The sequence below is a fragment of the Halichoeres trimaculatus genome, unplaced genomic scaffold, assembly GCF_033239565.1.
Source record: "Halichoeres trimaculatus isolate MK-OKI-2021-1 unplaced genomic scaffold, fHalTri1.1 fHalTri1_scaffold_15, whole genome shotgun sequence".
NCBI classification, from domain to species: domain Eukaryota; kingdom Metazoa; phylum Chordata; class Actinopteri; order Labriformes; family Labridae; genus Halichoeres; species Halichoeres trimaculatus.
Window position 1 is genome coordinate 1,367,515 of NW_027437193.1, and position 26,454 is coordinate 1,393,968.

The 26,454-nt window shown below is 38.8% G+C and overlaps 3 protein-coding genes across 3 annotated transcripts; 2 read left to right on the forward strand and 1 right to left on the reverse strand.

Moving 5' to 3' along the window:
• Positions 1 to 686: 686 nt before the first annotated feature.
• On the reverse strand, positions 687 to 5,345 carry nol7 (nucleolar protein 7). Its single transcript, XM_074688983.1, has 8 exons — positions 5,122 to 5,345; positions 2,938 to 2,998; positions 2,804 to 2,856; positions 2,703 to 2,731; positions 2,531 to 2,624; positions 2,310 to 2,431; positions 1,964 to 2,041; positions 687 to 1,089 (listed from the first exon to the last, which is right to left on the reverse strand). Exons 1-8 carry the CDS (start codon positions 5,304 to 5,306, stop codon positions 1,016 to 1,018), a joined length of 696 nt encoding a protein of 231 aa, XP_074545084.1. The 5' UTR covers positions 5,307 to 5,345; the 3' UTR covers positions 687 to 1,015.
• Positions 5,346 to 5,953: 608 nt separating this feature from the next.
• Positions 5,954 to 11,206, forward strand: epdr1 (ependymin related 1). Its single transcript, XM_074689211.1, has 3 exons — positions 5,954 to 6,286; positions 7,946 to 8,154; positions 8,962 to 11,206. Exons 1-3 carry the CDS (start codon positions 6,051 to 6,053, stop codon positions 9,153 to 9,155), a joined length of 639 nt encoding a protein of 212 aa, XP_074545312.1. The 5' UTR covers positions 5,954 to 6,050; the 3' UTR covers positions 9,156 to 11,206.
• A 1,540-nt stretch (positions 11,207 to 12,746) lies between these two features.
• On the forward strand, positions 12,747 to 24,936 carry stard3nl (STARD3 N-terminal like). Its single transcript, XM_074689210.1, has 9 exons — positions 12,747 to 12,916; positions 14,433 to 14,790; positions 18,682 to 18,759; positions 18,866 to 18,943; positions 20,968 to 21,021; positions 21,496 to 21,613; positions 22,760 to 22,858; positions 24,095 to 24,162; positions 24,247 to 24,936. The coding sequence occupies exons 2-8, from the start codon at positions 14,587 to 14,589 to the stop codon at positions 24,157 to 24,159; spliced, it is 696 nt and encodes a 231-aa protein (XP_074545311.1). The 5' UTR covers positions 12,747 to 12,916; positions 14,433 to 14,586; the 3' UTR covers positions 24,160 to 24,162; positions 24,247 to 24,936.
• Positions 24,937 to 26,454: the final 1,518 nt, after the last annotated feature.

The following is a 26,454-nucleotide window of genomic DNA, read 5'->3' on the forward strand; positions in this document are numbered from 1 at the left end:
AAACATCAGTTCATCAAGTTAAAATCCAATCCCACCAACTGGAATAGTTTTTTCTTCTGTGAAAAAAAAATGTGACTTTTCACAAAATTCTTACAAAGTTGGGAAGTCATTAGAAAAATATTTATTTTATTTTAGATTTATGCAAATAAGAATAAGAAAAATTGAATAATGAAAAAAAACTCAAGACTTTTAAGAAAACTAAATTGAAAAATATGATCACATGAAAATATTATAGCTCGGGAAAAAACAAATCTAGAATTTGTCAAGAGAGTCAATTGAAATAAAAAAGATCCAGAGCCTTGGGAGGTAAAATAAGTTTGTGAGACAAAAAAAATGTTTTTTTTTTAATAAAGTTTCCAGGAAAAAAACAGAATTATAACTGTAATCTTAAAAATACTACAAAAATAGTCGGTTGATGTAGTAAGGATTTCAGATCAAAAAATGAAATTTTAAGCAAAAGGCAAAGTTTTAGAATAAAGTTTAGCCAGAATTTTTCTATAAAAAAAAAAAAAGTCAGTTTTCTGAGAAAAAAAAAATCAGACCCAAATTTATTGAAATAGCTCAAATTAAATTCTCAGTTTGGCAGAAACAACAGTGTTCTGCAGGAATTCTCATCCTAACCAAAGAAAATAACTCATTTTTTCTTTAATTGTTCAAACACTTTAATAACCATCTCTAACTCGCTGGTTTAAAACGATCTCTCTGTCCTGCAGGAATGTTTCTGTTTGTTTCAGGAGGAGCTGAACACGTGGTTTGTACAGTTTGTACACTTAATGTTTTTATTCTGAAAAATACACAATTCATCAAAGTCACCGAAAAAAACAAAAACATGGGTTTGCTCAACGACCCGGTCTGCTTTAGAACAAACAGAAATCAACAGAAGAGCCTGATGCTCTTTAACATCCTCTTTAAGTTAAGGATTTATCTGCACGAGTCTCTGCAGCACTTCCCAAAGTCAGCCAGCAGGGGGCGCTGTGCAGTGAAGGTCAGCCGAAGAAGTTTCTGGAAACGTCAATCAGCCGGTGGAAATCTGCTGCTTGTGGACCCACCTCTTCTTCAGCTTCTCTGCTTTGGCTTTTTCTTTACAGGCTGGAGGAGAGACGCAGACGACACAGACGAGTCAAACACTTCAAACCACAGAGCGCAGGAAACAAAGGCTCTGTTCTTAAACCGTTTCTGTTCACACAAAGATCTGCTACTGAGTCCCCTGCTGCATCAAACAACCGCTGACTACAAGTCTGTCCAGATACCTGACCTCTGATTAAAATGGAGTTCTGGATTTGAACTAGAAGTGTGTAACACTTTACGAACTCTGGACTGTTACCAGAATTCTGAAACGCCACAAGAACTCTGGAATATTCCAAGAAGTAAAGGTCCTTAAGGAATTCTAGAACGTAAAGGGAACTCTGGAACTGTCCCCGGGTTTGCTAATGCTACAGAACTGTTCAAACAATACAAGCTTCAAAAACTCTAGAATGATGGAAGACTTCTGGAACGTCACAGGAATTCTGGATTATGACAAGAAGTCTCAAATGCTTCTAGTACTCTGTATTGTTTCCACAGTTCTAGAATGTAAAGAGAACTCAAGAACGTTACGACAATTCTAGAACACAACTGGAATTCTGAATCATTAGAAGAATTCTGGAATGTTACAGCCATTTTACAATGATTCGAGACTGCTGGATGGTTACAGAGTTCAGAAGTCCAGAACATTACTGGAGGAATTCTAGAATGAAACAATAATTCCAGAACCTTACAGAAAATCCTGATTTTTACCAGAATTCTAGAATGCTTTAGACATCCTGTAAATTTATACAAACTTTTGGAATGTTACCAGATTTCTAAAATGTAACAAGGATTCTGGATCATTTCAATGATTCTAGAATGGATCCCTATTGGATCTCTAACAGTGAGGGTAGAGTCCCTGACGTGGACTCAGCATGTGATGAAAAGCTGGACTCACCCCACTCCTTCTTGACGAACTGCACGGCTGCGCTCTTGATCGTCCCCGTCTTGTTGTGGAGAGAGAGCAGTTCGTTATCTGGAAGCAGACAGAGAGACTTTAACAAGGTGAAAGGGGGCGGGGCTAACAGTCAGACTGAGGGGTGTGAGTGTCGCTGTCGTCTCGTCACAGAGCGTCCCATGGGAGCGGACGCCTCAGCAGATCGGACAGGCGTTTCTATAGCAACGCTCAAATTGAGACAGATCATGGTCTTTGCAGACTTCTGCCACAGAGTGTAGCGTGCAGTTCAACACCTCGCCACAGGAGGTGTCTGTGTTTAAGCAGCATGTGAGCGGCGCCCTCTTACTTGTGGTCCTGCAGCTTCCTGGTCCGTACAGTCTGGACTGGATGAAGTCTTGTGCGGCCTGCTGCTGACAGGAAGTGAGCGCGCGCTCTTTGCCCGTGGTCACCGTGTAGCTTCCCTTCAGACTGAGACACAGACGACACGTCAGCACAGCAGCCTCTCAGCACCTCCCTCCACAAACGGTGAAAATCAGGATGAAAACACAATCAAGACGTTTCACGTACTTTCTGGTATGAGCCACACTCCCGCTCTTCTTCTTCTTCTTCTTCTTCCTCCTCTGGCCCTCCTCCTCTTCCTCTCCATCCTGCTTCTCCTCAGCTTCAGAGAGGAAACAGGAAGTTTAATCTGCAGCTCCTCCTGAACCCACAGCTACGTTAGAGAAACTCAGAGCTTTACCTTCGTCTTCGGACGTCTTCGTCTTCTTCCTGAAAAAGAAAACAGATGTGAGCGTTCGCTGAGGAGAGCGCAGAGAAAGAGCAGCGCAGCAGGAAGCTTACTTTGAAGCAGAGTCGATTTCCTCCAGAACATCGTCGGATAAAAGTTTTCTTTTCTGTGAGACGGCAGATTACAAACGTTTCAGACTCAGTTTGAAAACTTTGAGATTATTTCTGACAAACATTAAAGTTTTTACCTTCTGCTCCTGGAACAGCATCTGTCTCTTCCTCCTCTTTTCTTTCAGCAGCTCCTTCTCTCTGCAAACAGCAACAACACAAACAAACATTCACAGCTGTAATCCCACTAATATCAGTTTTTTATTTAAATCCTCCATGTTTGTTTTGTTTATAAGCTGGGTTGGAAAACGTTACCCCTTTTCTCCAGCAGAGGGCATTTGATCTGCATTTTTAGACAAAACATGGGTACAGGGTATCTGCAGGTTTCATTGAGTCAAATTTAAGTCTTATTGATGCCATCTTGAATAAATTTAAGGCCAAGAACACTGTGAATACAGGTGATGGTCAGAGGATCCTGCTGTGTCACAAACCACACAGACGTCATCCAGCAAACAATGAATGTGCACTTTACCCATAATCCCAGACTGGCTAGCTAACATGCAGATAATCTACATCACAGTGATTAAAGCTAAAAAAAGACTAAATACTGAATTCCCCAAAAAAGGAAACAACAAAAGTGTTTTACTTTTTAAGGAATACAACAAACACAATTCTATATTTTGAAACTAAATAATGAGTTTTTGTCTCGCTGTCATGACTTTTCATCTCAAATTTTCAACTTTTTATGTCATTTCAGATTCTATTTATTAATTTTGACTTTTTATCATGTAACTTTGACATTTTATCAAATTGTTCTGACATTTTATCTCAAAACTGACATTTATCTCATAGTTTTGATGTTTTATTTCACAGTTTGACATTGTTATCCCATAATTTTGACATTTTATCTCATAACTGTGATATTTTATCACATAACTTTGAAATTAAATCTCATAATTTTGACATTTTTTCTAATAATTTTGAAATTTCATCTCTTCACTTTGACATTTTATCTATGGATTTTGACATTTATTCTCATAAAATCAACATTTTATCTTGTTACTTTGAAATTATATCTCAGAACTAACTTTTAATCTTGTAATTTTCACATTTTATCTCATAACGTTGACATTTTATCTCAAAACTGTGACATTTTATCTTGCAACTTTAACATTTTATCTCACAATTTTGATAATTTATCTCATAAATTTGACATTTTATCTCATAATTTTGATAATTTATCTCATAACTTTGACATTTTATCTCGTAACTTTGACATTTTACCTAATAACTTTGACATTTTATCTCATAAAGTCAACATTTTATCTTATTTTGACATTTTATCTCGTAACTTTGACATCTTATCTCTTTATTTTGAATTTTTATCTAGTCATTTAGACTTTTAACTCACGAATTTAAAACTGTTAAACTGGCAGAAATGAGCTTCCAAATGTTATGGACTAATATTTTCTGGTACTTCTTAGGTTGAGTAAATAACCTGCACACCAGAGCCCAAAGTAAAAGTCCTGACTCGACATCCAATGCTGTCGCCGATGCCGATATTCGTCCTGTACACAGGGCGGACTTTAGGGAGAAGATAATAATTCCAACTGCACCCTGATAAACATTAATTTTAAACATTTCAATGATGCGCGGACACCCTGGGCATTCGTCTTAAAGAGGAACAGCTGTTAGGGCTGTTTGTTATCAGGTACCACTGTAGTAAGACTTTCTACAACTGGAGTACCCCAAAGGTTTATCCAGCTGAACGAGGAGTTTAACCATTAAGACACAATATTGAGTAAGTAACTGGATTATATATGCTCTGGTCATTTCTCAGCCTAAAAACAATCATTTCATGAACTCGTTAATCAATATACGGCTGTTAGCAATGTTTTTATTCTTTATCTAATCACATATCGTGATATATCGCCACATATCGTGACGTCATTCTGAAACTGTATCTAACTATCTGTATCGGCTTATAAACGGCCGATACTGTATCATGACCTAACGTGTCCCCTTACTGCGACCAATCAGGATCCAGTTTTTACCTCAACTGTACATTAAGAGCAGTCAGATTGTCTGAATACCTGTTTCCTGCCACCTGTGTGTAATAGCAGTGATAAGCTAAGAGCTAAATTTACAGCTTTTTATTTTTCAGATGTGAGTTTCAGAGATTTCTGAGCCCGCCGATGAAAACAAAACTTCGACTAAGATCTGAACATGTGATAAAAACAACCTATTTTTTCTTACATTGTGTCTTAAAACGAAAAATCTCCAAAGTGCGATAGTTTTGAACGGGGTTTGGTTTAAGTCTCTACCTCCGGGCTCTGTCCAGCGCCTGCTTCATGCTCCGCAGAGCTTCAGCCTTTGAGTCCTCAAACGTCACCTCTTCCGGCGCTTCATCGTCGCTGGACCCGAGCTCCAGCCCCAAACTGTGCGGCTCCTCTCCGACATTTTCCCTCTTTGAGGACGAGCTCTTCTCCCCACGTTGCTTCTTCACCATGTTGGCTGCGCCGAGAGGAAGGCGTCATCACTCTGCGCTAAGTAGACGAAAGACTCCGCCCTCTGGCGGCAGGGAGGGGAATCAATACTGATCACAGAGAGGAAAAACATTTTTTAAAACTGTTTTAAAATCAGCATTTTTCTGGACTTTAACGGTAAAGATAAAAGTTCACATATCTTTACGTTTAAAATGAAATTTTCTTCCTTTTTTTATTTTATTTAGAAGAATTTAGTTGTAGCTCTTGAAAATCTAGTGTTGGTGTGTTGTTTGAATATTTCCTGCAGCCACTCAGAAAAAAAGTTATCCCGTCAAGCACAGTCATCTGGTTATCTTTTTTTTTTAAATGGACTTTTACTGATACTTTACATTTACAAAACGTGATATAAGTCTCATATATTTATTTTTGGCTTGTCTCAATAACTGACAGGAAGTATTTCACTTTGCTGAGATGCACATGTGTGAAAATACTGCACAATATCTGAAAGTTTTACACTTTTTGATAAACAGTTATGTTCATATTACAGTTATTAGCTTGTCCTAAAAACCAACATTTTAAAATAAACCGAAGTTGAAAATGAGTCAAAGAATTTGAGATTTTTTTATTTATGTTTAATTTTAGGGCTTTTACTTTGAAAGCACAAACAGGAAGTCCTTTTGGAAGTAAACATTGCGAGTTTGACAGGATCAGGTGCAGCAACAATCACAAAGGGATCATTTCGCGTCCCTCCGGGTCTCCCTGACACCATGCACCGAGTCTTGTTCGTGCTCCTAGCCGCGGGATGGGCCTTCGTCCTCGGCCTCCGCAGGCTGGATGTCTCCGCGGCCGCCGGGCCCTGCCTCGCCCCGCTGCAGTGGGAGGGCAGGTGGGTGCAGTACGACCACAGCACCGGGAGGAACAGCCGAGCAGCCGTTTCCTACGACGGCGTGAACCAGCGGCTCCGAGTCCTGCAGCAAAACAAGAAACACACCCCGTGTCAGAGGTGAGATCCTCCGCAACACCGAGCAACGGTCCGAGCCCAGGCCGGCTGGGCGCGCAGTGTGTCCCAGAGGAAAGCTGGAAAACATGTTTGATCTGACATAAGTCTAAATATTTTATTTTTATTATGTGAAAAAGGAAATAAACAACAACTCCCACAGTAAATATGTAAAAACAGAACAAGTAGTGAACCTTAAATGTGTCATAAAGCTTTAAAGATGTGATTTAAAACATTATGAGAATAATCTGTAGGGTTGTAAGGATTAAGACTACACACAGTCCCACTGTTATCATCCAAGGGTGTGTTCAGAGGCAAGGGGTGGCCTTCATTTCCTGAATATTGATTGGTTACTTGTCTTTTCAGAGGATAAAATGCAGAAAGAGTTTAGGAGAGAGATGGTTTGATGGAGAAAAACTTTAAAATTCAAGACGACATGTGACCGATGGACGGGGATGCTACACATCTGCATGAAAACTGCACATTTCTGAAAACAGTGGACGTGTTGAACATTATGTCCCTCAAACAGCTTGAATATGGATTTGTAGGATGTTAAATCAGCTTTTTGATTATATTGAAACAGGCTCCTAGCATAATCTAGCATACTTTATTTTCAGTTTAAATAACAGTGAAAATGTTTCACACATTTTTTTTATTAAAATATTTTAGTCAAGTAGAGAAATTAGTCCATTAAGATTTGGAAACCAACTCCTGCACACTATCTGTCCTAAATAAAAAAATCAACATTGGCATAAAACTGATGATCTTGTTAAAAAAAAAAATTATATATATATATATATATATATATATATATATATATATATATATATATATATATATATATATATATATATATATATATATATATATATATAAGCAAATAAAGATAACTGAACATGGTATTTTTGTTGGAAAAGGGTTAATACAAAAAATTAATTAATTAATTTTAGGTTTCATCTTAGAATTCTGAGGAACTATTTGCCAAATTTTGAGTAAATAATTTTTAATAATTAGAAATTAATCTCAAAACTAATCAGAGAATTTTGATCATAAACCTGAAATTCTCAAAAAAAAAAAAAAAAAGCCCTAAGTCTCCTGATCCTCTTCCTTAAATCCAGTTGTTTCATGTATGAATTCACCTCATCAGAGGTTTGACTCTTTTTCCTGACAGGTGAGTGATTATTAGTGTTTGTCAGAAAGTTTCACATACTCTGTTTTTTAGCAGTCAGTTTTTACAGAGTAGTGGTAGAGATTCAAAATGTCTTTAGAAACTAAAGGGTGAATTCACTGAGATGTTCATGAGTGAAACCATGTGGGGCTCTTTGAACTCCAACTTTGGATAAACTTCTTATTTTTTTTAAGGTTTTTTTTTGTTGCCACTTGTATGACCAGAATGAAGCAGAGACAGAGTTAATAAATGTTGGTACTTCACGAGTTCATGTTTGCTCACATGGGTCATACCACCTCTGCATGATTCAGTGCCCCAGTTTGATAACCCAGTCAGAAATCCTGGACATGCCTGTGGGGTCAGCTGAGGGGAACAGAGCAGTGTGTCTGTGCTCTGTGATAGAGAGGATACTTCAGACAGAGGAACAGGAAAGTTTTATAACCATAGTAAAAATTCTTGGGTTTCATCTTTCTGAAGACTTGTTTCTCCTCCTCCAGGTTTTTTGAGTACATCTACCTGTACCAGAGCCTGGTAATGTTCCAGATTGACCAGAAGACCAAAGACTGCTCAAAGATCCTTCTGACCGATGCCTGGGATCCCTTCGACATCCCTGACAACTCCACCTTCGAGGACCAGTACTTCATTGGAGGCCCTGGGGACAACATGGAGGTTCAGGAGTGGTCGGACAGAAAGCCGGCGCGCCAGCGTAAGTCGGGAAACAGACAAAGACCGCGTTTTCACCAAGCAGACTGGTTCAGTTCATCTCGGTATGGCGTGCATTTTGTGGCGTTTCCACTGACTTATCCTGGGACAGATCCCCCAAAAAAACGAGACGAGCCTTCCCACTTTGTGGGACCCTTCCGTATGGGTGCCAGACTGAGCCGATCCACTCTCTGAAGGTGGAGCTACAACACTGCAGACCGTTGATTGGTCAAAACAATCCTCACTTCCTGTGCGACAGCGGCTAATTCTCCTTGTGGCTCACAGACTTCTCTGAAACAAAGCTTGATTGTTCTTTGTTTCAAAGAGCTACATGACGATCACAGAGAGGACGAAAATCTTGGTTTACTGTGTTTTTCTTCTTCGTTGGATTATCAGCGGGGTAAACTGTGTCGAGCTGCTACGGCGTCACGCTATTGTTTAACAGCTGTAGCTTTCAGCATCTGGCTTACACACCACCCACCACGAGAGGGCACAGTTTGCTGTGGAAATGCAAATGGAATCAGGCTTAACTGTACCAAACCGTGCCAAACCATTCTGAACCGAACCGGCCAGCTTTGTGGAAACGTGCTTTCTAAATACAGACATGAAATAAAGTAGGTTATTACCGCCATTTTTAGTCCTACCTTGATCGGGGTCACTCTGATCAGTGATAAGAGTTTGATACAGGAAACCTTCCACACAGCGATCGTTAGCTTCCTCCAGTTTCAACATCAAAGCTCATTAAAACTTGATAGAAATTGATCCTAATGGTTGAACCAGTTCCTGTAATCTTTACTCGTCTCTCCTCCAGATGAGACCTGGGTGGGCGTTTACACCCTGAAGGACTGCTACCCGGTGCAGGAGACCTACACCAGGAACAGCAGCGTCACCACCTCCACCCGCTTCTTTAACCTCCAGCTGGGCATCAGCGACCCTGACGTCTTCACCCCGCCCAGCACCTGCCAGGCAGCTCGGCCTGAGGGGATGACGGAGTCCTACTGCTGAGGCCTCGCCGGACTTCCTGTCTGACTCTACACGCTTAAATCTCACAGAGTTTTTTAGTGAAATAATTATCTGTTACAATCGTTTGTCTAACAAGCTAACACAAGCAGCATTTACATCCCAGAAAGGATCAAAAGATAAGAGTCTTACCATGTTTAAAGTTGGGAATCAAAAGGAAAAGATAATGTCCAGATGAGTTGGACTGTACGCCCTACCTCCCCCAAGTCTTACATGTTCTCCAAAAACGAAAAAAAAAGGGTTTTTAGACAGTGGAAAGACAAAGCTAGGTTGAGAAGCCTGTTCGGGCTAAAGCCTCCAACCTCCTGCTGAGTTACGCTGTATGCTCTACCTCCCCCATACTTCTCTAATTTTAGCGAAAGGAAGAGGAAAAAGGGATTGAGTGAGGACAAGTAAGGGAAGAACTCCTTTGGGCACTTTTACCAGGTCGAGCTTACGCACTTCCTCTCTTGATTTCTCTACCATCTCAAAGAGATGCTGCTGGCCTTTGTTGAGTTCACCTTCAAATTTCCAGTCGTCAACTTTCATCACCACGGCCAGGTTGGTTTGTGAGCCTGACGACGGGTTTAACGGTGTAGGAACCTGTTGTCTACTGGTCCGGCCCCACTCATGATGTAGGTTTGTTGTTGTAGCCAAGATAAAAACCATCTGTTGTTGACACTTTTTATTTTGTTTTGACAGTCGACTGAATGTTTTAATGTTGTTTTAGGCATCCTGTAGAAATGGGAGTCTCGTGTCTGATCCAAAAAGCATCAACAGATCAGGTCAGGAGCAGGACAGGAAAGGCAGAGTCAAGACGAGAAGCCTTTTTTGGGATTTCTCTCATTTCTGCCAGGTCAGGCTGCACGCTCTACCTCTGTCTCCTCACACAGTTTTGTGAGGCTAGAGAAAAGGGGTTTGAGAAGAGACAGGGAGGTAGAGCCAACGCAGTTCGTAGGAAGCTGGATAGTTAGCGCCCTAACTGATGCTCCCATGAAGGGGGTAACACTGAAGCATCAAAAACAAAGAGTTCGGTCCATGCAGGAGTGTAACCAGGGTCGTTATGAATCGACCAAGGTTTACTGCTTGGTGGGTAGATTTGTGTTTCAGCTTTTTTTGGTGTCGTACCTACAGAAAGAACTGAATCAGCTGCATTTGCTGTAATAAACGTAAGAAAACATGACTGGTGTTTGGTGGAGGTTTTTTTGTCAGGGTACCTCTCTGAAATATCTTATCCGCTCACTTCTCACCTGGTCGGCTGTTACGGAGAGACAGGGGGCAGGGTTGGTGGAGTAGGACGTTGCGAAGAAGAAAGATGGGTCGTTAACCGGAAGAGTGGGGGAACGAGTGGGAGCAGAGTCAAATCTATTGAAAAACAGATTCAGCTCGTTGGTCCACTCCTGATCGCCTACCTCAGGTCCACGCCCGGGGCCTCTGCTGGGACCTGAGATTGTCTTCATGTCTCTTCAAACATTCCTTGCGCTTTTCTGTTGCAAGAGGTTTGCCATCTTGGTCCCGTTGCTGGCCTTTCCTTCCCTGATCCCTGAATGGATGTCTGTGAGCCTAGCCTGACATGCACATTCTCCAAAACAAGCGTTTATTTTTATTTTCTTTGATGCATTTTTATGCTTTTTGTTTTCCAAAGTTTTTACATCAGTGCCTGAATTTTTCAGTCATTTTTTGTTTTTTTTTATGTTTTAAGTCAGTTTGTTGATGTGGTAATATTTCTCGCTCTATCCACTCAAACCTCCTCCATGCACCCCAAACCAGACTGAGGACTTGGGGAGATAGGGCCTTCTGTGCTGCTGCCCCATGTTTTTGAAACATTAACGCAACACTGGATGGAAATAAATCTTGTGATATTGCAAAACCTTATCGAAATAATGCCACAGCGAATGCTGTAATCGAAGCTAAAGGCGGTTCAACAAATTATTGGAGTGTGTGACCTTTTTTTTGGCCAGGCTATGTATTTTTCCTCATCCAGATCCCCTGACTCGTCCTTCCTGCTTTATTTCACATTTCCTTAAAGTTCCCATCTCCTGCTCCTTTCCTGCAGTTTAATCTGGATCATTGATGTCTTCATGAAATGGTAGTAACATGTTTTGGTCCAAAAAGCCAATAAATCAAGCACAGCAGCATTGTTTCCAGGCTCTCATAGCCCCTCTGTTCAGAACGCTCTGATTTAGTGGGCGTGGCCTTCATATGTAAATGAGCCACCGCTGATACCGCGCCGCTCTTCCACGTCACTGAGAGCGGCGCCACGAGCTCCGAGTGCACAATGTTTAGAAAACAGAGAAGCTGGTTTACCGTAACATTACAGGCTAAAACAACAGGCTAACTGCAGCTTAAGTTAGCATCCTGAAGCTAACACAGAGACAGGGGGGACACTGAGGAAAAGCTCTTTAATAATAATATAATTTTCAAACATGTTTGATATTTATCTGGATGATTACAACATTCATTCTCACTGAGGATGACAACAGCCAAGAGAAAGAGAGATAGATAGAGAGAGAGAGAGAGAGAGCCCCCTTACAAGAGATTGGACAACAGACAACAAACGCAGGCTCAGAGTGCAACTGAAAGGCTCCGGGTCAGCTGACTGCGCGCTCCACTGGCCCACTGGAGCCAGTTCAATAACGCCTTTAAAAATAACACATAACCACGCCATTTTCATACAGTAGCAAACTGCTGTTTTATCAGTGATCAGTGTGAGATCATGCCATTATTGGCTGATACAGCCAATATCAAAAGACAAACATAAAAACCGTTAAACCGTTAAATATTGCTAATAATAATATTCATTAGCGGCCTGGCTGTCAAATATTTCATTAACAAAAAAAAAATCAAATTATACACACACACACACACATACACAAACACAAACACAAACACACACACAAAGAGAGAGAGAGAGGGAGGGACAGAAAGGCGTAGTTGGTCATACAGTTAGCTTATTGTGGTAGCACCCAACAAATTGTCAGTTAGCACTGAGGCTAGCACAAACAAACAAATGTTAAATGGAAAAAAGGACAGCTCAGCAAAGAAGAGGTACAGTTCTCATTTAAGACTTCTGTCACCAGCAGTTTTATAACAAAGCAGTGCATTAGGAATCCAAAATGTGTAAAAAAAAAAAAGAAAAAAAAAGACGTTTATACAGACTTGATTGACGAATTTGTATGATTCATTAAAGGAATGCGCCCTAAAGCCATAATATCAACCAATATTAAATCGGTAAACTGGGAAAATGAATAACTTTTGCGCGTATGATAGAAATAATTACCTTTTCATGGGTCCAGAAGTTCTGTAGCTTCTGAAAACAATTAGATAAAAGAGGTAGACGATGTGCATACAGAGGCTGTTTGTTTTGTGGAGTATTATTTAATGAAATATGACCGTTATGATTTTCCCGCGCTTTGATTTGCTTTCTCTGGTAAGGTTACGCTCCTTTTTTTTTTTTTTTTTAATAGTTTCTTTTACGCTTAACGTCGTTTGTGCTCTGTGTTTTTAATAGCTTTAAATTTATAAAAGCAAAACAAAATCCAACACAGTCGCCAGAGGGACCTTCAGAGCCGTCAGTTATGTTCCGCTACACTTCATTTCCCAGGATGCATTGCGCTGTCATATTCTGGACGCCTCCACCATCATGTCCTAGCAGACGGAGAGGAAACAGATGACTCGTCTGCAACGGTTGGGTGAAAAACCTGCAGAGTGAAATCTTTCAGGATCTAATATTGAACAATAAACCTCTGAAGGAGCCAAATTAAGAGGTAAGAACAGTAACGGTCATTTTAAAAACCTCCTTTTTCATACCTGTCATCAAGCTAACCAGCTAGCTAGTTATCAAATGATGCTGGTAAGCCTACATTCTTACTGAGACATCTAATTAAAACCTTTTTTTTTGCTTTATTTGGCGCTTTCTGCCTCTTTATTTATCTTAAAGCTGTTTAAAGGGGTCTGTGTGTGCTGGTGAACCAACAATGCTGTTCCTGTTGAGGTTTCCTCCTCAGCCTGAGTCAGTTTGTGTTTTTATTGCACTTTGCATTTCCTGCTGCACTTCGTAATCGGTTTAGTTGCTGGAAATTGTGCTGGAAATTTACTGCAGCTAACTCAATCAACCGGGAGCATGAGCACTGGGTGGACTGGTGTTGCTACAGGGCTATGAAAACACTGTGTGCCCATTTTAAGGCTTGGACTTTTTATCATGATGAGATGTATCTTACCAACATACAGATGACAATGATGAGTTTACCTTTATTTACACTTAAAATACCCAGTTTGCATCATATTGATATTTAGTGTTATAAAGATATGTGGTTGTGTTGCACTTGAAATGTTCTTGATATGTTTGCACATGGATGAAAAAGAAAACATAAAATGCTTAAACTGCATATCTGCAAGAAGCAAATGTTTGTCTCGGCTTTGCATGAATGTAAGTAGATATAGTCGGCATCACGTCATAATTGGATCATGTTTATATCTAGTTTCCTCTTTGCATGGTACGGTTTGAAGCAGGATGCAGTGGTGAAATGAATGGGGGGTATATGGAGCCAATATGGTGACTTCCACTACAGAGTCATGTCTGTTTTTAATGCAGTACTTTTTTTTTTCATTTAAAATTGGGGTTGTAAACACCAGAATTCTGTGAATATCCAGAAAAACAGTGTTTCCAGTGTGCTGTGGCTGCTGTTTAAGCTGATATCAATAATATTCCTGTCAGAGTAATAACCTTTAATACATTTCCCCCCTCTCAGCTATGCCAGTCTTCTGCATAATGTACTGGTTTTGCAATAAATGTCCATGTGACGTTAAAAGTTTGCGGTTAAATATTAACATTGAAGCAGAAGTGCTGCAGAACAATGAGTTTCACTTCCTGGTACAGTATGAACAAGTGTCAAAGAGGTTACACCAAAAGGTCAATGTTTTTACAAGAACTGTGTGGTAAAAAAAATAAATGATCAGGAAGACTTTTTTTTTTCAATCTTAGTCTTTGAAAACTTGTGATTGGGTCTGAATATTTGAACTTTAGACTTTTGATCACTCTTGAAACAGGTGATCAGTTTAATCTGAGGCCGTAAGCTTCCTGTCACACAAAACTGATGAGTCTTTTGTGAAAACACAGAAATGAGTTTATGAAAAGGTGTTTTCTAAATTCAACAATATTTATATTTGTTGTGAAAACTTTTTTTTAACAGGGGAGTTTAAAGTGCTTTGTCATCCTTTGAGCAAGCCTCAAGTGGACAATCAGGGAACTGCAACTATTTTTTTTCTTCATCTTCTTCACAGGTGCAGTGATGAAGAGTTCCTCCGCAGCGTAAGTCCACGTCCCTCGATCCATCCAGCTCTCTGCTTCCGATGACCCATCACCTCTGACTCCACCTCAGTCCGCCGTCTCTAAACCAGTGGGCGGGGCTGACCCGCTGAGCGGTGGTGACCGAGTATGGAGAGTCGGTGCAGCAGCAGCGCCGATTCCCGGCTGGCTGGCAGGGGGGTGGGGTCTATAAACAGCACGCCCACCTGCGCAAGGGTGGAGTCGTACGAGGCCGGAGACAAGAAGTGCATATCAGACGTGAGGAGGACCTTCTGCCTCTTCGTGACCTTTGACCTCTTGTTCATCACCCTGCTCTGGATCATAGAGCTCAATGTAAGTCACCAACGTTTGAGTGTTGCAAAGCAGAATCATCACGATACCACAGACCTAAACACTGATACCAGCCCACGAAAAAACCAGTGACCAAACACTGACCAACATTTCCACCCAGCATCAGTCAGATGATGAAATCAGCTAACCTCTCATTGTCAGTGACATGTTTTATGTCTTTATGAGAGAGCTCGTAAATCTCCTCTCCAACATGTGGTTATGCCGTATGGTCAAAGGGTTGTGTTTGAATTGTGTCAGAGCAAACAGAAACGGGTCAGGCGCCGCTGGAGAAGTGAATCCAGGTCATTGAGATATAAACGTTAGAGCCTCCAATGAGGAAGTCGTTTTAACTGCAGAACACATTAACTTAGTGCTCCACTTTCAGCACAATGAAGTGACACAAATGTGTGCTCTTTGACACAGGAATCCAGTCACACAGGCCTAACAGTAAATCTGCTGAACTAGTCCAGGTATGGAGAGCAAAAGCAGGTGAAACCATTCTTGGATCTACATGCAACCCCTGACAAATCTGAACTTTTCCTTTTACAAACCAGGACAGTGCTGTCATTACTGCAGCAAAGTTAAAGCTGGATCAGGAGTAAATGAACCTCTTACTTTGTTTTCAGTTAAAGCTTGATTCTCCCACTCTCAGTTTGTTCTGTAAATGATTTTGAAACAAGTAACTGAAATGACCAAGCACAGATGAAAAATTAAGGGTTATGTATTGAAACAATAGAATCGAAAACACACATCAGCTGGAACAGAAATGTTTTGTGTAAAAACAAAAAAATCAAGTTTTCTTAAAAAAAGAAAAAATAAGAAAAGTTGTTTTTCTTGCAGCAAAATAAATCATTTTAATTCTGTGGTATTAATAAAGAAAATAACTGTCACCTCATGAAAAAGGTGTTTTACTACTTTTTGGTGGATGTCATCCTTGTAGCCAAAGTGTATTCAAACAACTCGGGATGCGCAGATATATATCAGTATCAATATCGGTATCTGCCGATATTTACTCATTAGCTGCCGCCATTTTTAGAGTATCTTGAATGATCTTTCAAGACCCAAATAATCTTGTTTTCTCTGACGATGTTAACATCAAAACTTCCCAAGAAGAGTGGACTCTCTTCTTTTATAACTCTCTTCCTGTTTTTGATCCCCAAAAAAAAACCGAAACATACTTTTTTGATCATGTTCATCTTGTGCGCTCCATCCTATGGTCCTCTCCATGATCTTCGTCGTCTTTTCTCACGATCGCGCCGCTCTTTCTCTCTGAACTACCTCGACACATGATCTGTGTCAAGATTGTCTTTTTTTTTTTTTTACCGATTGGGACGGTGTCGGGAGGCTACTTCTTGTTCTTCTGCTGGTTTTCTGGCAGCCTTCACGCTTTGTGACACCTGGCTGCAGGTCGAGTGAACACACAACTAGTCGTGTATTTAAAGGGGATGATGTTTAAGTCGAGAGAGAATGACAAGAGGGAAAAAATCAAAATAATCGACACGTCAATTTTGCATCAGTTCGAAGCTCTAAATATCAGTTTTGATTGTTTTTCGATTAATGGCTCAGTCTTAAACTAACCAACAACAAACAGATGAGCAGACACTTCTCAAATAATCAAATAACGAATCAAAAAACTGACAGAAGTTTATTTGCAGACAGAGACTTAAAGCAGTGAAGTAGTCTTTCTGTCTTTTGATATGAACACACACTCTCACACCCTAAAGCCAGCTTCACTACCAACCACACCCACCTCCACGATGAAGACAGAAAAAAAAGGACAGGTAACTAGGGATAGACTGATTATCTGCCAGGCTGGTGTTTGGCTTTTTTTGAGGTGTATCGACATTGGCCTTTTTTTAATCCGATGGCCGATACGAAACGAATTTGAAACTGTGTTGTTTCGGCTCTGATGCAGCCGTGCCGCTGTCTGTAGTCACTTCTCAGTCCTCAGCACATATCGTTTTTCTGCCTCTTAAAAAATGATAAGAAATGTTTCAAACTGCAGACATTCAGGAGCTGCTTGTTGATGCTTCTCTGCACAGTTTCTCCGCTCTTCTCTGCGCTACGGAAGCCCTAGATGGCCAAAACATTTTAAATCAGTCATGTAAAACCAAACAGAAAATTAATTCAGCTGCATTACATGCCTGTAAAAGCAGCACAAACTCAGTTCTGTCCACTTTTTATTGCACTTACATTGAAATTTTTGAAAACTTTATTTACTGTAGAAAACTTTAGCTATTATTTTTTTTTTTTGAGTTTTGATTTAACTTCATAAAACATGCTGCTAAGCCTGGGAGCTTTTAAATGAATACATTCTTGGAGGCATTTGATGCAGTTAAGTGATTTTTATCGTTCAAATTTTTTACACCAAAATTCTCACTTTGCTAGTATTTTCACTTTTCACTGCAAATTAAAATGGGCTTTAAATATCGACTATCGGCCATATCTGTATCGGTCAATCCCTACAGGTAAAATGCTTGGATGTAAAAATAATCAAATTTCTTTTCATCTAGTTGAAGAAGATCTGAAAATTAAGGCACAAATGTCAGAAGGTAAATTTTATTTAGTGTGGCACCTTCATATAACAGAATCACAAGATGCTTCACAGGAAAAATATGAAATAAGATCAGAACAGCAACAATATAAGAAACAAAACTAGAAAAATTGAACATGAATTTGTACAGGTAGAGTCAAAGACCTGTTGAAGATGTGGACGTTGATTTGGTGCTGGTGAACAGTTAGTTTTTCATTCTTCACTCGAACACACTTCCTGGTTCGGTTTGACACAGTTCAAAGACTTTCTTCTTCTTCTTTCATTGATTTTGTTTGTATAATATTTGGATGTCAGATTTTTGTCCAGCAGAACATTTAATGTAAGATAAAACAATCTCCACCTGTGATATCCATCTCAGACACTCTGTGATCTCATCTCTCTTATCTAATCAGGCACTTTCTGATCTTATAAATAAAAATCTTTAGTTTAAATTCATGCAATTCATGTCAGGTAGTCCCAGCGTCTAAAGAGAAAGTTTTTATAGACACAAGATAAATCGTGGCTGTGCTGAGAGATTCCAGAGTTTCTGTCAACACAACAGATTCAACAACAAGTGACGCTCACTGCGAACGCTTCATTCCTCTCATACTGATGATAACACCAGGCTGACGAGGCAGCTGGACTAACTCAAACACTCTGCAGTTTTACAGCCACTTCCTGTTTTGTTAAAGAGGCTCAAAAATAGTTTGATTTAAGATAAAAAACTGTGGTTTGTGGCTTTTTCACTTTTCATTCACTGCCAGTTAGATATGGATTTCATTTAAAGTTTTTTTTTAAGCGGTTTCTCCTGAAAGTCTTCAGCCCTGAAGAAGTCTGAGTTTTTCTCCGGCTTTGAATCACACCAGTTTAACCACCAACTGGCAATCATGATGTTGCCTTTATGTCTGTTTGTTTGAATATTCTTACACCACGGCAGGTTTGCTCTTGTTTAGCGTCAGGTTACAGAGACGAGCTGTCAGCATCTCTACTCTCTGCTGCACCGAGTGTTGCTCTCACCCTCAGTGGACTTAAACCAACAGTGATAAATAAGGTTGTTTCCTTGTATTTTAATTAAGGATCTGAAGGAAAAAGTCTATGTAAAGTTTGTGTAAAGTTTGTGTAAAGTTTGTGTAAAGTTTGTGTAAAGTTTGTGTAAAGTTTGAGTTGACTCATGACACGACACATCTTGCATATGGTTATATCACTGCACATATTTCTAAATTCACATTAAAATGAGACTGAAATAAAATGACAATAAAAGTACATTTTTGCGTGAGATCAGTATCATTTTAACCGTTTCTAAAACAGAATCAATAAACAGACTTTTGAAAGTGTCTTCATCTCTCCTCTGTGTTTGACAGGTGAACGGTGGCATTCAGAAGCAGCTGGTTCAAGAAGTTCTGAACTACGACTACCGCGCCTCCTTCTTTGATATTTTTGTAAGTTTGTTTTGACTGAATTTAAACTTTACTTTTTCTTCTTTGTTTCTCTTGAATTACTGAACTCTGTTTTTCTTTTTCTCACCCCTGTTTTTCCCTCCTTCAGCTCCTGGCTGTGTTCAGGTTTGCCACTCTCATCCTGGCCTACGCCGTCTGTAAACTCCGTCACTGGTGGGCCATCGCAGTAAGTTTGGACGACAGGATTTCTTTATTTTCACCCTGCTGGCCAAAAATCTCATTCTTTACATATCATTAGCCTCTTTATATGACTTAAGTCAAATTTTTGTTGACAGATGAATTTCTGGGTTCTGATTTAATAAGAATAACATGATATGATGAAACTTAAGACTATAAGGGCATGAACTCAAAGCACTGCAGGAATTGTGGGGAGGACAACGCAGATCATTTACATATTTTTCATTCATGCACAATAATTCAGACACTTGGAAAGAAATTATTAGAATCTTAAAAAAAAACATTTTTGGGAAGACATTGGAACTAAAACCAATAAATATATTACTAGGGAAGATACCAGGAATTTTAAGTCCAGATAAAAAAATATTTGTTTTAAATTTTGAGAGTCACAGCAATAAAAATTATTACTAAGGACTGCAAAAAAAAGATATTAAAAAATGGATATCTACAATACAAGAAGTATAGAGGAATTAAAAAATCACTCACAAAATAAGGAACATGGAAAATGTTTTTCATAAGAGGTGGTTTGTAAAAAAAATTGACTGCGAACTAATTTAACATAAAAATCAAATAGAAAAAAAAACAACAACAACAGTTTAGTCATACTAGCTAGCAAAATTTTCAGATCAAATTAAAATAGACATTTTGTTGTTTTTCCTTTTTTTTAATTAAAGAAATAACCAATTAGTGAAAACGATGAACTACTTAAGGACTACGACTAAAACGGATCAAATACACGATCTATCAGATGTGTATATGTAAGCATATGTATATTCCCTCCTCAGTGTGTTTTTATTTATTTTTTATACGTTTGTGTGTATGTATGTGTGTATATGTATACATGTATGTATTTTTTGTTTGTTTGTTTTGTTTTGTTTTTGGTTGTTTGCGCTGTGTTCATTACTTTTATTATCTGAGACGATTCAATTTGATAAATGTTGAGTTTTGACTCTGATTGAAAAAAAAAAAGTAATTAAAAAAACAAATAATATGATAGATGTAGCAATAACCATAAATTCACTTGATATAGCAGAGGCAAGTTACTGCTTTTAATGTTACAAATAAAAAGGAGAAATGGTGCTAATTTTTAGTCTTTTTCCTCAGGTTAGGCTGAGACAAAGCCTAGGCTCAGATTTTTTAAGACTGTCTGAAACTCTTCGTTTCACCTCTTGAAAGTTGCCACCATGATTTTTTTCCTGTTTTAAAAACAAAGACTCTGAGGGAGCCACATGTGGATGCAAATGCTTTGATTAATTTGTAATTTTCTTGCTGCGTCTGTTATGGTCTACCTCCTGTTATGTCGTGTAAGTGTTTTAAGATACGTCTTAAACTCAGTTCACTGCTGCTGTCTTGGTCGGGACACTCTTGAAGAAGAGATTTTTAATCTCACTGAGCGTCTTCTGGTTAAACAAAAATATCTAAATAAATAAGTAAAAATGTTGGATGTCTGTACGTTTCAGATTGCAAAACAATCCCAGGATGAGTCTGTGACAGCTCTCAACGACCTGTTCATAAAGAGATCAACACTACATTTGCCCAAGTTGTGACATCACCAGTTGGTGAACCTCCTTAAAAGGGTTCCGGAATGTCTGACTCCGGAGTGTTTTGGAGTGTTTTAAAGAGACAGTACCTGGATTAAGACATCCTTTAAGATACCTAAAGAGCTTTAAATCATAAGAAGGTATCAGAGGGACAGTTTTATGCCTAGAAACAGCACACTACCTCTTCTTTAAACCCCCATCCCACCCCCAGCATTCCTGAACCCTCCTTAAATGTTACTGCTCAACAAAAACAGGAGAGGAGATTCACTTACTGATGTCTGGGTCAGATTAAACCTCATCTTAATTTATCTGAATTCTCATGTGAGAGTCTAATGATACCTCCTCCAGGAACAAGAAGGAAGACAAAATCTGTAAAGATTTTGATTTAAAGATGATTTTACTGACTCCACGCTCAGTGATGAGCCGTGTTGCTGGGTTGTGTCTCTGATCAGTGTTTCCTCTCCGTGCACAGATCACCACCGCAGCCTGCTGTGCTTTCCTCATCGTCAAAGTCATTTTATCTAAGGTAAGAGTCCCAGCCCCTGAGCCCTGTCTCTACTTGTTTTCTGTCAGACAGATTACTGTTACAAACCAATGCTGCCCCCTGCTGCTCACTGTCAGAACTGCAAGTGAATAATTCATGGTCTGTTCTGAGACTCTGAGCAGCTCATTTACCGGCTTCATACGTCAAAATGTTTCTGAAAACAGAGTTTGTTTCTTCTTCATCCCTTATGTTCAGTCACATTCAGCTTTTTAAATCATAAAACTTCAGTTTACAGCTTTTTTCTCCACTGATCTGATATGTGGTGGTTATTTTATAACTACGCTGTGTTTTTAATGCTTTATAGATGTAATTTCCTGAGATTGTGGTTAATTCTTCGCTCTTTGAATGACTCTAAGAAGGATAAATAGACATATTTTTATTGAAACATAGTCCGAAAACCTAAATGATGTGTGTGTGTGTGTCTGTGTGTGTGTGTGTGTGTGTGTCTGTGTGTAGCTGCTGTCTCAGGGGGCTTTTGGCTACCTGCTGCCCATCATCTCCTTCGTGTTGGCCTGGATTGAAACCTGGCTGCTCGACTTCAAGGTTTTACCTCAGGAGGCCGAAGATGAAAACAGTGAGTCAGAGTTTCTTTCTGCTCATGAAGCATCAAACATTAATCACAGCACTCTTCTGAGGAGCATGTCTGGACTTTTATTTTGGCTCTGGTGTGAATTTATTTACCCAATTAAAAAAAAAAAAAAAACAGGAAATAACAATCAGTAACATGACAGATTAAAGTTTGACCACGTACAGGAAGAGCAGACAGTCACTGAGCCAGACACGCTCTGACAGGAACACACATCAGGACAAATGGTGATACAACACATTACCCACAATGCACCGCGCCACATGAAACAGCTTTAAACTAGACTATTTGACAACAGTCTCACACAGCATAATTGACAAGCTAGCACTAGTTCACTTTCTAAAATATTAGCTTATAAAGCTAGCACTAGTTCACTTTCTAAAATATTAGCTTATAAAGCTAGCACTAGTTCACTTTCTAAAATATTAGCTTATAAAGCTAGCACTAGTTCACTTTCTAAAATATTAGCTTATAAAGCTAGCACTAGTTCACTTTCTAAAATATTAGCTTATAAAGCTAGCACTAGTTCACTTTCTAAAATATTAGCTTATAAAGCTAGCACTAGTTCACTTTCTAAAATATTAGCTTATAAAGCTAGCACTAGTTCACTTTCTAAAATATTAGCTTATAAAGCTAGTACTAGTTCATTTTCTAAAATATCAGCTTATAAAGCTAGCACTAGTTCACTTTCTAAAATATTAGCTTATAAAGCTAGCACTAGTTCATTTTCATGCTTTGCATATAAGCTTAACAAGCTAGCACTAGTTTTCTTTCTTCAATGACATTTGAGCTCAATAAGCTAGCAATAGTTTTCTTTCTTCAACCGCATTTTAGCTTTACAAGCTAGCACTAGTGTACTTTCTTACATGTCCAATTAGCTCAACAAGCTAGCACTTTTTACTTTCTTACATTGCATATTAGCACAACAAGCTAGCACATGTTTACTTTTCTTACATGGCAAATTAGCTTAACGAGCTAACACTAGTTTACTTTCTTACATGGCATATTAGCTCAACAAGAAAGCACTAGTCCTATATTCCTACAACAAAAACACCTCTGTTTTTTTCATGTTTCCAATTTTCAGGTAATTTTGTTATTTGGCTCTAATCCTGTCGCTCCATTTTTGTCTTGCAGGATATCTGTCCATCCTGGGCGCCACAGAGAGAGCTCCCCTCATGGGTCCAGGTCCTCTCTCTGACGGACAGTTCTACTCCCCACCAGAGTCCGTAGCAGGTCTGACATCAGTTACCTTTACCTTTTTTACAGTTACCTCTCATGGTGCTGGCAGTCTGAGTTTCAGATTTCTGCCTCCACTCTGTGATTATTTGGGCAAAATGATGGAGACGCTCCTAAAAAACTCTAAAAACTGGCTTTGAATGAGTGTTTTTCTTCCTCTGTGATACATTTACTATCCTAGCCCTGATTAGCTTCTTCCACTCGCTGTCATCAACATGTTAAGTTAATTGCACTCTGGGTGTGCTGTGATTGGCTGGTGTAACCACGCCCACTCCACACCCAGAAACATCAGAACACAACCAAAACATGACCATCCAGGCAGAGAAGGGGGTTGAGGCAGACACAGACACTGACACACACATGTGTAGAGGCCCAGAGGAGACGATGGAGCAGGATTATTCCTGTAGAAGTGAACTTTTTATTTTTAAGGAAAATCCTGCAGACTCTTACGGAAGAGTATTGCATTCACTTGAAGAAAAAAAAAAAAGAACAACTCAGTTTTTTCAGAGTAATTTATTCTTTGGTTTCTTTTTGATGGTAATTAATTTTGTTGTTCTGATTAATATTTGTTTTATTGGTTTGTTTTTTTGTTATAATAATTTCTGTTTTCATGAGAATTTTTTTGGTGGTAATTAATTTTTTTTTCTGATTAAATTTTTTTTTATTGGTTTGTTTTTCGTTATAATTATTTATGTTTTGATGAGAACTTTTTTGTGGTAATTTTGTTTTTCTGATTAATATTTTTTTTTTATTGGTTTGTTTTTTGTTATATTTATTTCTGTGTTTTTATGAGTAATTTTTTTTCTGTTTTTTAGATTACTTCTTCCTGTTTTTATGAGTATTTTTTTTTCTGTTTTCAGATTACTTTTTCCTGTTTTATGAGTATTTTTTTCCTGAAGTATTGAGATACTTAGAAATCCTGCGAGAACCTCAACCTGTTGTTTTTTTTTTACTCATAGAAACAGAAATAATTAGAACAAAAAACAAACTAATATAATAATTATGACAAAAAACAAGCCAATTAAAAAATATTAATCAGAAAAAAAAAATAATTATCACAAAAAACAAACCAAAGAATAACTTACTCTGAAAAACCTGAGTTGTTTTTTTTTTCTTTAAGTGAATGCAATACGCTTCTGCAGACTCTACCTTTAATTTTAATCTGAATTAATGGCTAACGCTGTGCTAACTATGATTGTTTTGTAAACTGTCTGATTTCCTCTTTGTGTTCAGACTCTGATGAGGAGCTGGATGACAAACATGATCCAGAAAAGGGGCTGATTCAGCACGTGACCTAACAGGTACCTCGTTAAGCCCTGACAGTTTGCTGCTGTAATGATGAAGTCAGGACTGATGAGTGAGTTTCTCCTCTTTGTCTTTGACAGCGTGAAGGTTTCCGCCTGTTCCTGCCGCGCTCCTGAGGGAAACGTCTGCCTTACACGTTCTGCCATGTTTGTTTTTTTAATTTGAAGAACTCGGACACACGAGCACCTGGGTTTGTGACGTCCGCTCTCTGCATGCACACCCTCACTTTAAGTGCTGCTGTAAGCTTCACGTGAAGACGACCTCGGGGACGAGAAGAATGAAATGTAATCCGTATGTAACCCTGACTCTATAATCAGACCATGAGTCCAAAGCTTCTGTGACGCTCGAGAAAAGAGAAAATCTCTTCTTTACAACCTGAAAGTCTTATTTCACACCATGTTTACTTTTTCTTTTTGCTCTGATTGAAGTAAATGTGACAAAATAAGCTCCATGAACTCTGCATGAAGGAGGGAGGGTGATCTTTGGCCAGTATGAACGCTCAGACTGTGGAATATTTACACCTTACTGTATCATTCACTGGTTTGGATGCCAAAAGTTGCAGTAGGAATATTTAAAGATCTTCACCTGCTTCTGAAAAAGATGTGAAGTATTGTTTTAAGACTTATTGCGCCGTAGGTCCGCAGCATTTACACATGAAACTTTCTGATTGGAAACACATGTACATATCTTCATGCATGCCCTGCGAGCCGAGCGGTTTGTTTTTATGAAAAGCTTGTCTGTAAAAAGAATCATTAAACTGTGAAAACCTGTTTGTGTGTTACCGCCTCTGCTTCTGATGGAAGTTGGTTTAATGTTTAATTTACTCATCTGGACTACGGAGGCCCTAAAGGGTCAATATGAAAACGTGATGTGAAAAAGACAAAAACTGTCTGCTCATTTTTAAGACTGTGTTTGTCCCACTCAGCAGTTACATTTTAGTGATTAAAGCTTCTAGAAAAAAGTTTACAGTGGGGAAAATAGGTATTGAACTTTTTTTCTCATGACATTTATTTTCAAAGCTGCAATTCAAACAGAATTTCTCCCAGACATTGCCTATTGTTTTCTCTGTAACAATTGTACCTGCTGCCTCCAAGTCTTTCTGGAGCACTTTCAGGGTGGTCCTTGGCTGGTTGAGTCCTCTTCTGACTATCTCTCTGACTCCCTGGTCAGAAATCTTCAAGGAGCTCCTGTGCGTGGCCTGTTGATGGTAAGGTGGTGCTTCTTCCACTTGTGAATAATGGCCCCAACGGTGCTGACTGGAATATTCAGGTGCTTTGATATAAGTCTGTAACCAGGTCCATTCTGATGCTGAGCAACAATCAGGTTGTGAATCATGAGGTGTGTGCTATTTAACTGCTTGTCTAACAAAAATTCACCATAATCATTATTTATGGACCTGAACGTTGAGATTTCTTTCCATGTGTGGATTATTTGAGTTAATACCAATGTCTGGGAGAAATTTGGTTTGAATTGTATCTTTGGAAATAAATGTGATGAGAAAGAAGTTGACGTGTTCAATACTTATTTTCCCCACTGTACATGGTTCAAAAAAGAAAAAACGGGAAGGCAAAAACACACAAACCTTTAAAATTTTCATCCAAGAAAAAAAAAGGTTTTTAATCATTTAAAGTGAATCATTGTTCAAAAAATGAGGTACAGGGACAAGAAAACTGACAAAGTTGTGAGTTGCTAAAAAACACCACATTAAAAAAACAGACTCTGTAGTGGGAGTCACTGCATGGGCTCAAAACTTTTCAAAAAACCATTACAGAGTTAAAATTTAAAAAATATATATTGACATTTACTAATATCTCAATTTTATTTTAATCAAACAAACTTTCTACTTGTCGACATTGCTTAAAAACATACAGGCAAATAAAACCCACAACACAGATTTTTTTTTTGTAATTCTGTTTTATTATTTTTCACATTTTTATTGACAGAAGTCAAGTATCCAAGGCGTTTGTAAACAGTGCGTCCACAAATCTACATGTTGCCTCTTTCCAGTGTAGCCTTCAGTCAGTCATGAACTCAGCCGTTTGTTTTTTATTAAATAAATACAATACTGATTAAAAAAAAAAAAAGAGGAGGAGATAAAGTAAAGTCAGGTATTCTACCGTACACCTGATCCAGATCAGTCTCTGTGGTCTGTCTCAGAGAGAAGGAGGTGGACTTTGTTTTTTTTACTACTTCAACATGAGGATGAAACCTGACGCCACCTGCAGGTAGAGAGTGTAAAAAAGTGACTTTAAGATGCTGTCGTCTCGTAAACGCTGAGGATTCAAACT

Excerpts from the sequence above, each read along its gene's own strand:
- nol7 (XM_074688983.1), bottom strand. The coding sequence starts at position 5,306 with ATGGTGAAGAAGCAACGTGGGGAGAAGAGCTCGTCCTCAAAGAGGGAA. Across the intron at positions 2,625-2,702 it reads GAAGACGTCCGAAGACGAAG|CTGAGGAGAAGCAGGATGGA; the intron begins GTAAAGCTCTGA and ends TCCTCTCTGAAG. Across the intron at positions 1,090-1,963 it reads GTTCGTCAAGAAGGAGTGGG|CCTGTAAAGAAAAAGCCAAA; the intron begins GTGAGTCCAGCT and ends TCTCTCCTCCAG.
- epdr1 (XM_074689211.1), top strand. The coding sequence starts at position 6,051 with ATGCACCGAGTCTTGTTCGTGCTCCTAGCCGCGGGATGGGCCTTCGTC. Across the intron at positions 6,287-7,945 it reads AAACACACCCCGTGTCAGAG|GTTTTTTGAGTACATCTACC; the intron begins GTGAGATCCTCC and ends CTCCTCCTCCAG. Across the intron at positions 8,155-8,961 it reads CAGAAAGCCGGCGCGCCAGC|ATGAGACCTGGGTGGGCGTT; the intron begins GTAAGTCGGGAA and ends TCTCTCCTCCAG.
- stard3nl (XM_074689210.1), top strand. The coding sequence starts at position 14,587 with ATGGAGAGTCGGTGCAGCAGCAGCGCCGATTCCCGGCTGGCTGGCAGG. Across the intron at positions 14,791-18,681 it reads TCTGGATCATAGAGCTCAAT|GTGAACGGTGGCATTCAGAA; the intron begins GTAAGTCACCAA and ends TGTGTTTGACAG. Across the intron at positions 21,614-22,759 it reads GGAGGCCGAAGATGAAAACA|GATATCTGTCCATCCTGGGC; the intron begins GTGAGTCAGAGT and ends TTTGTCTTGCAG.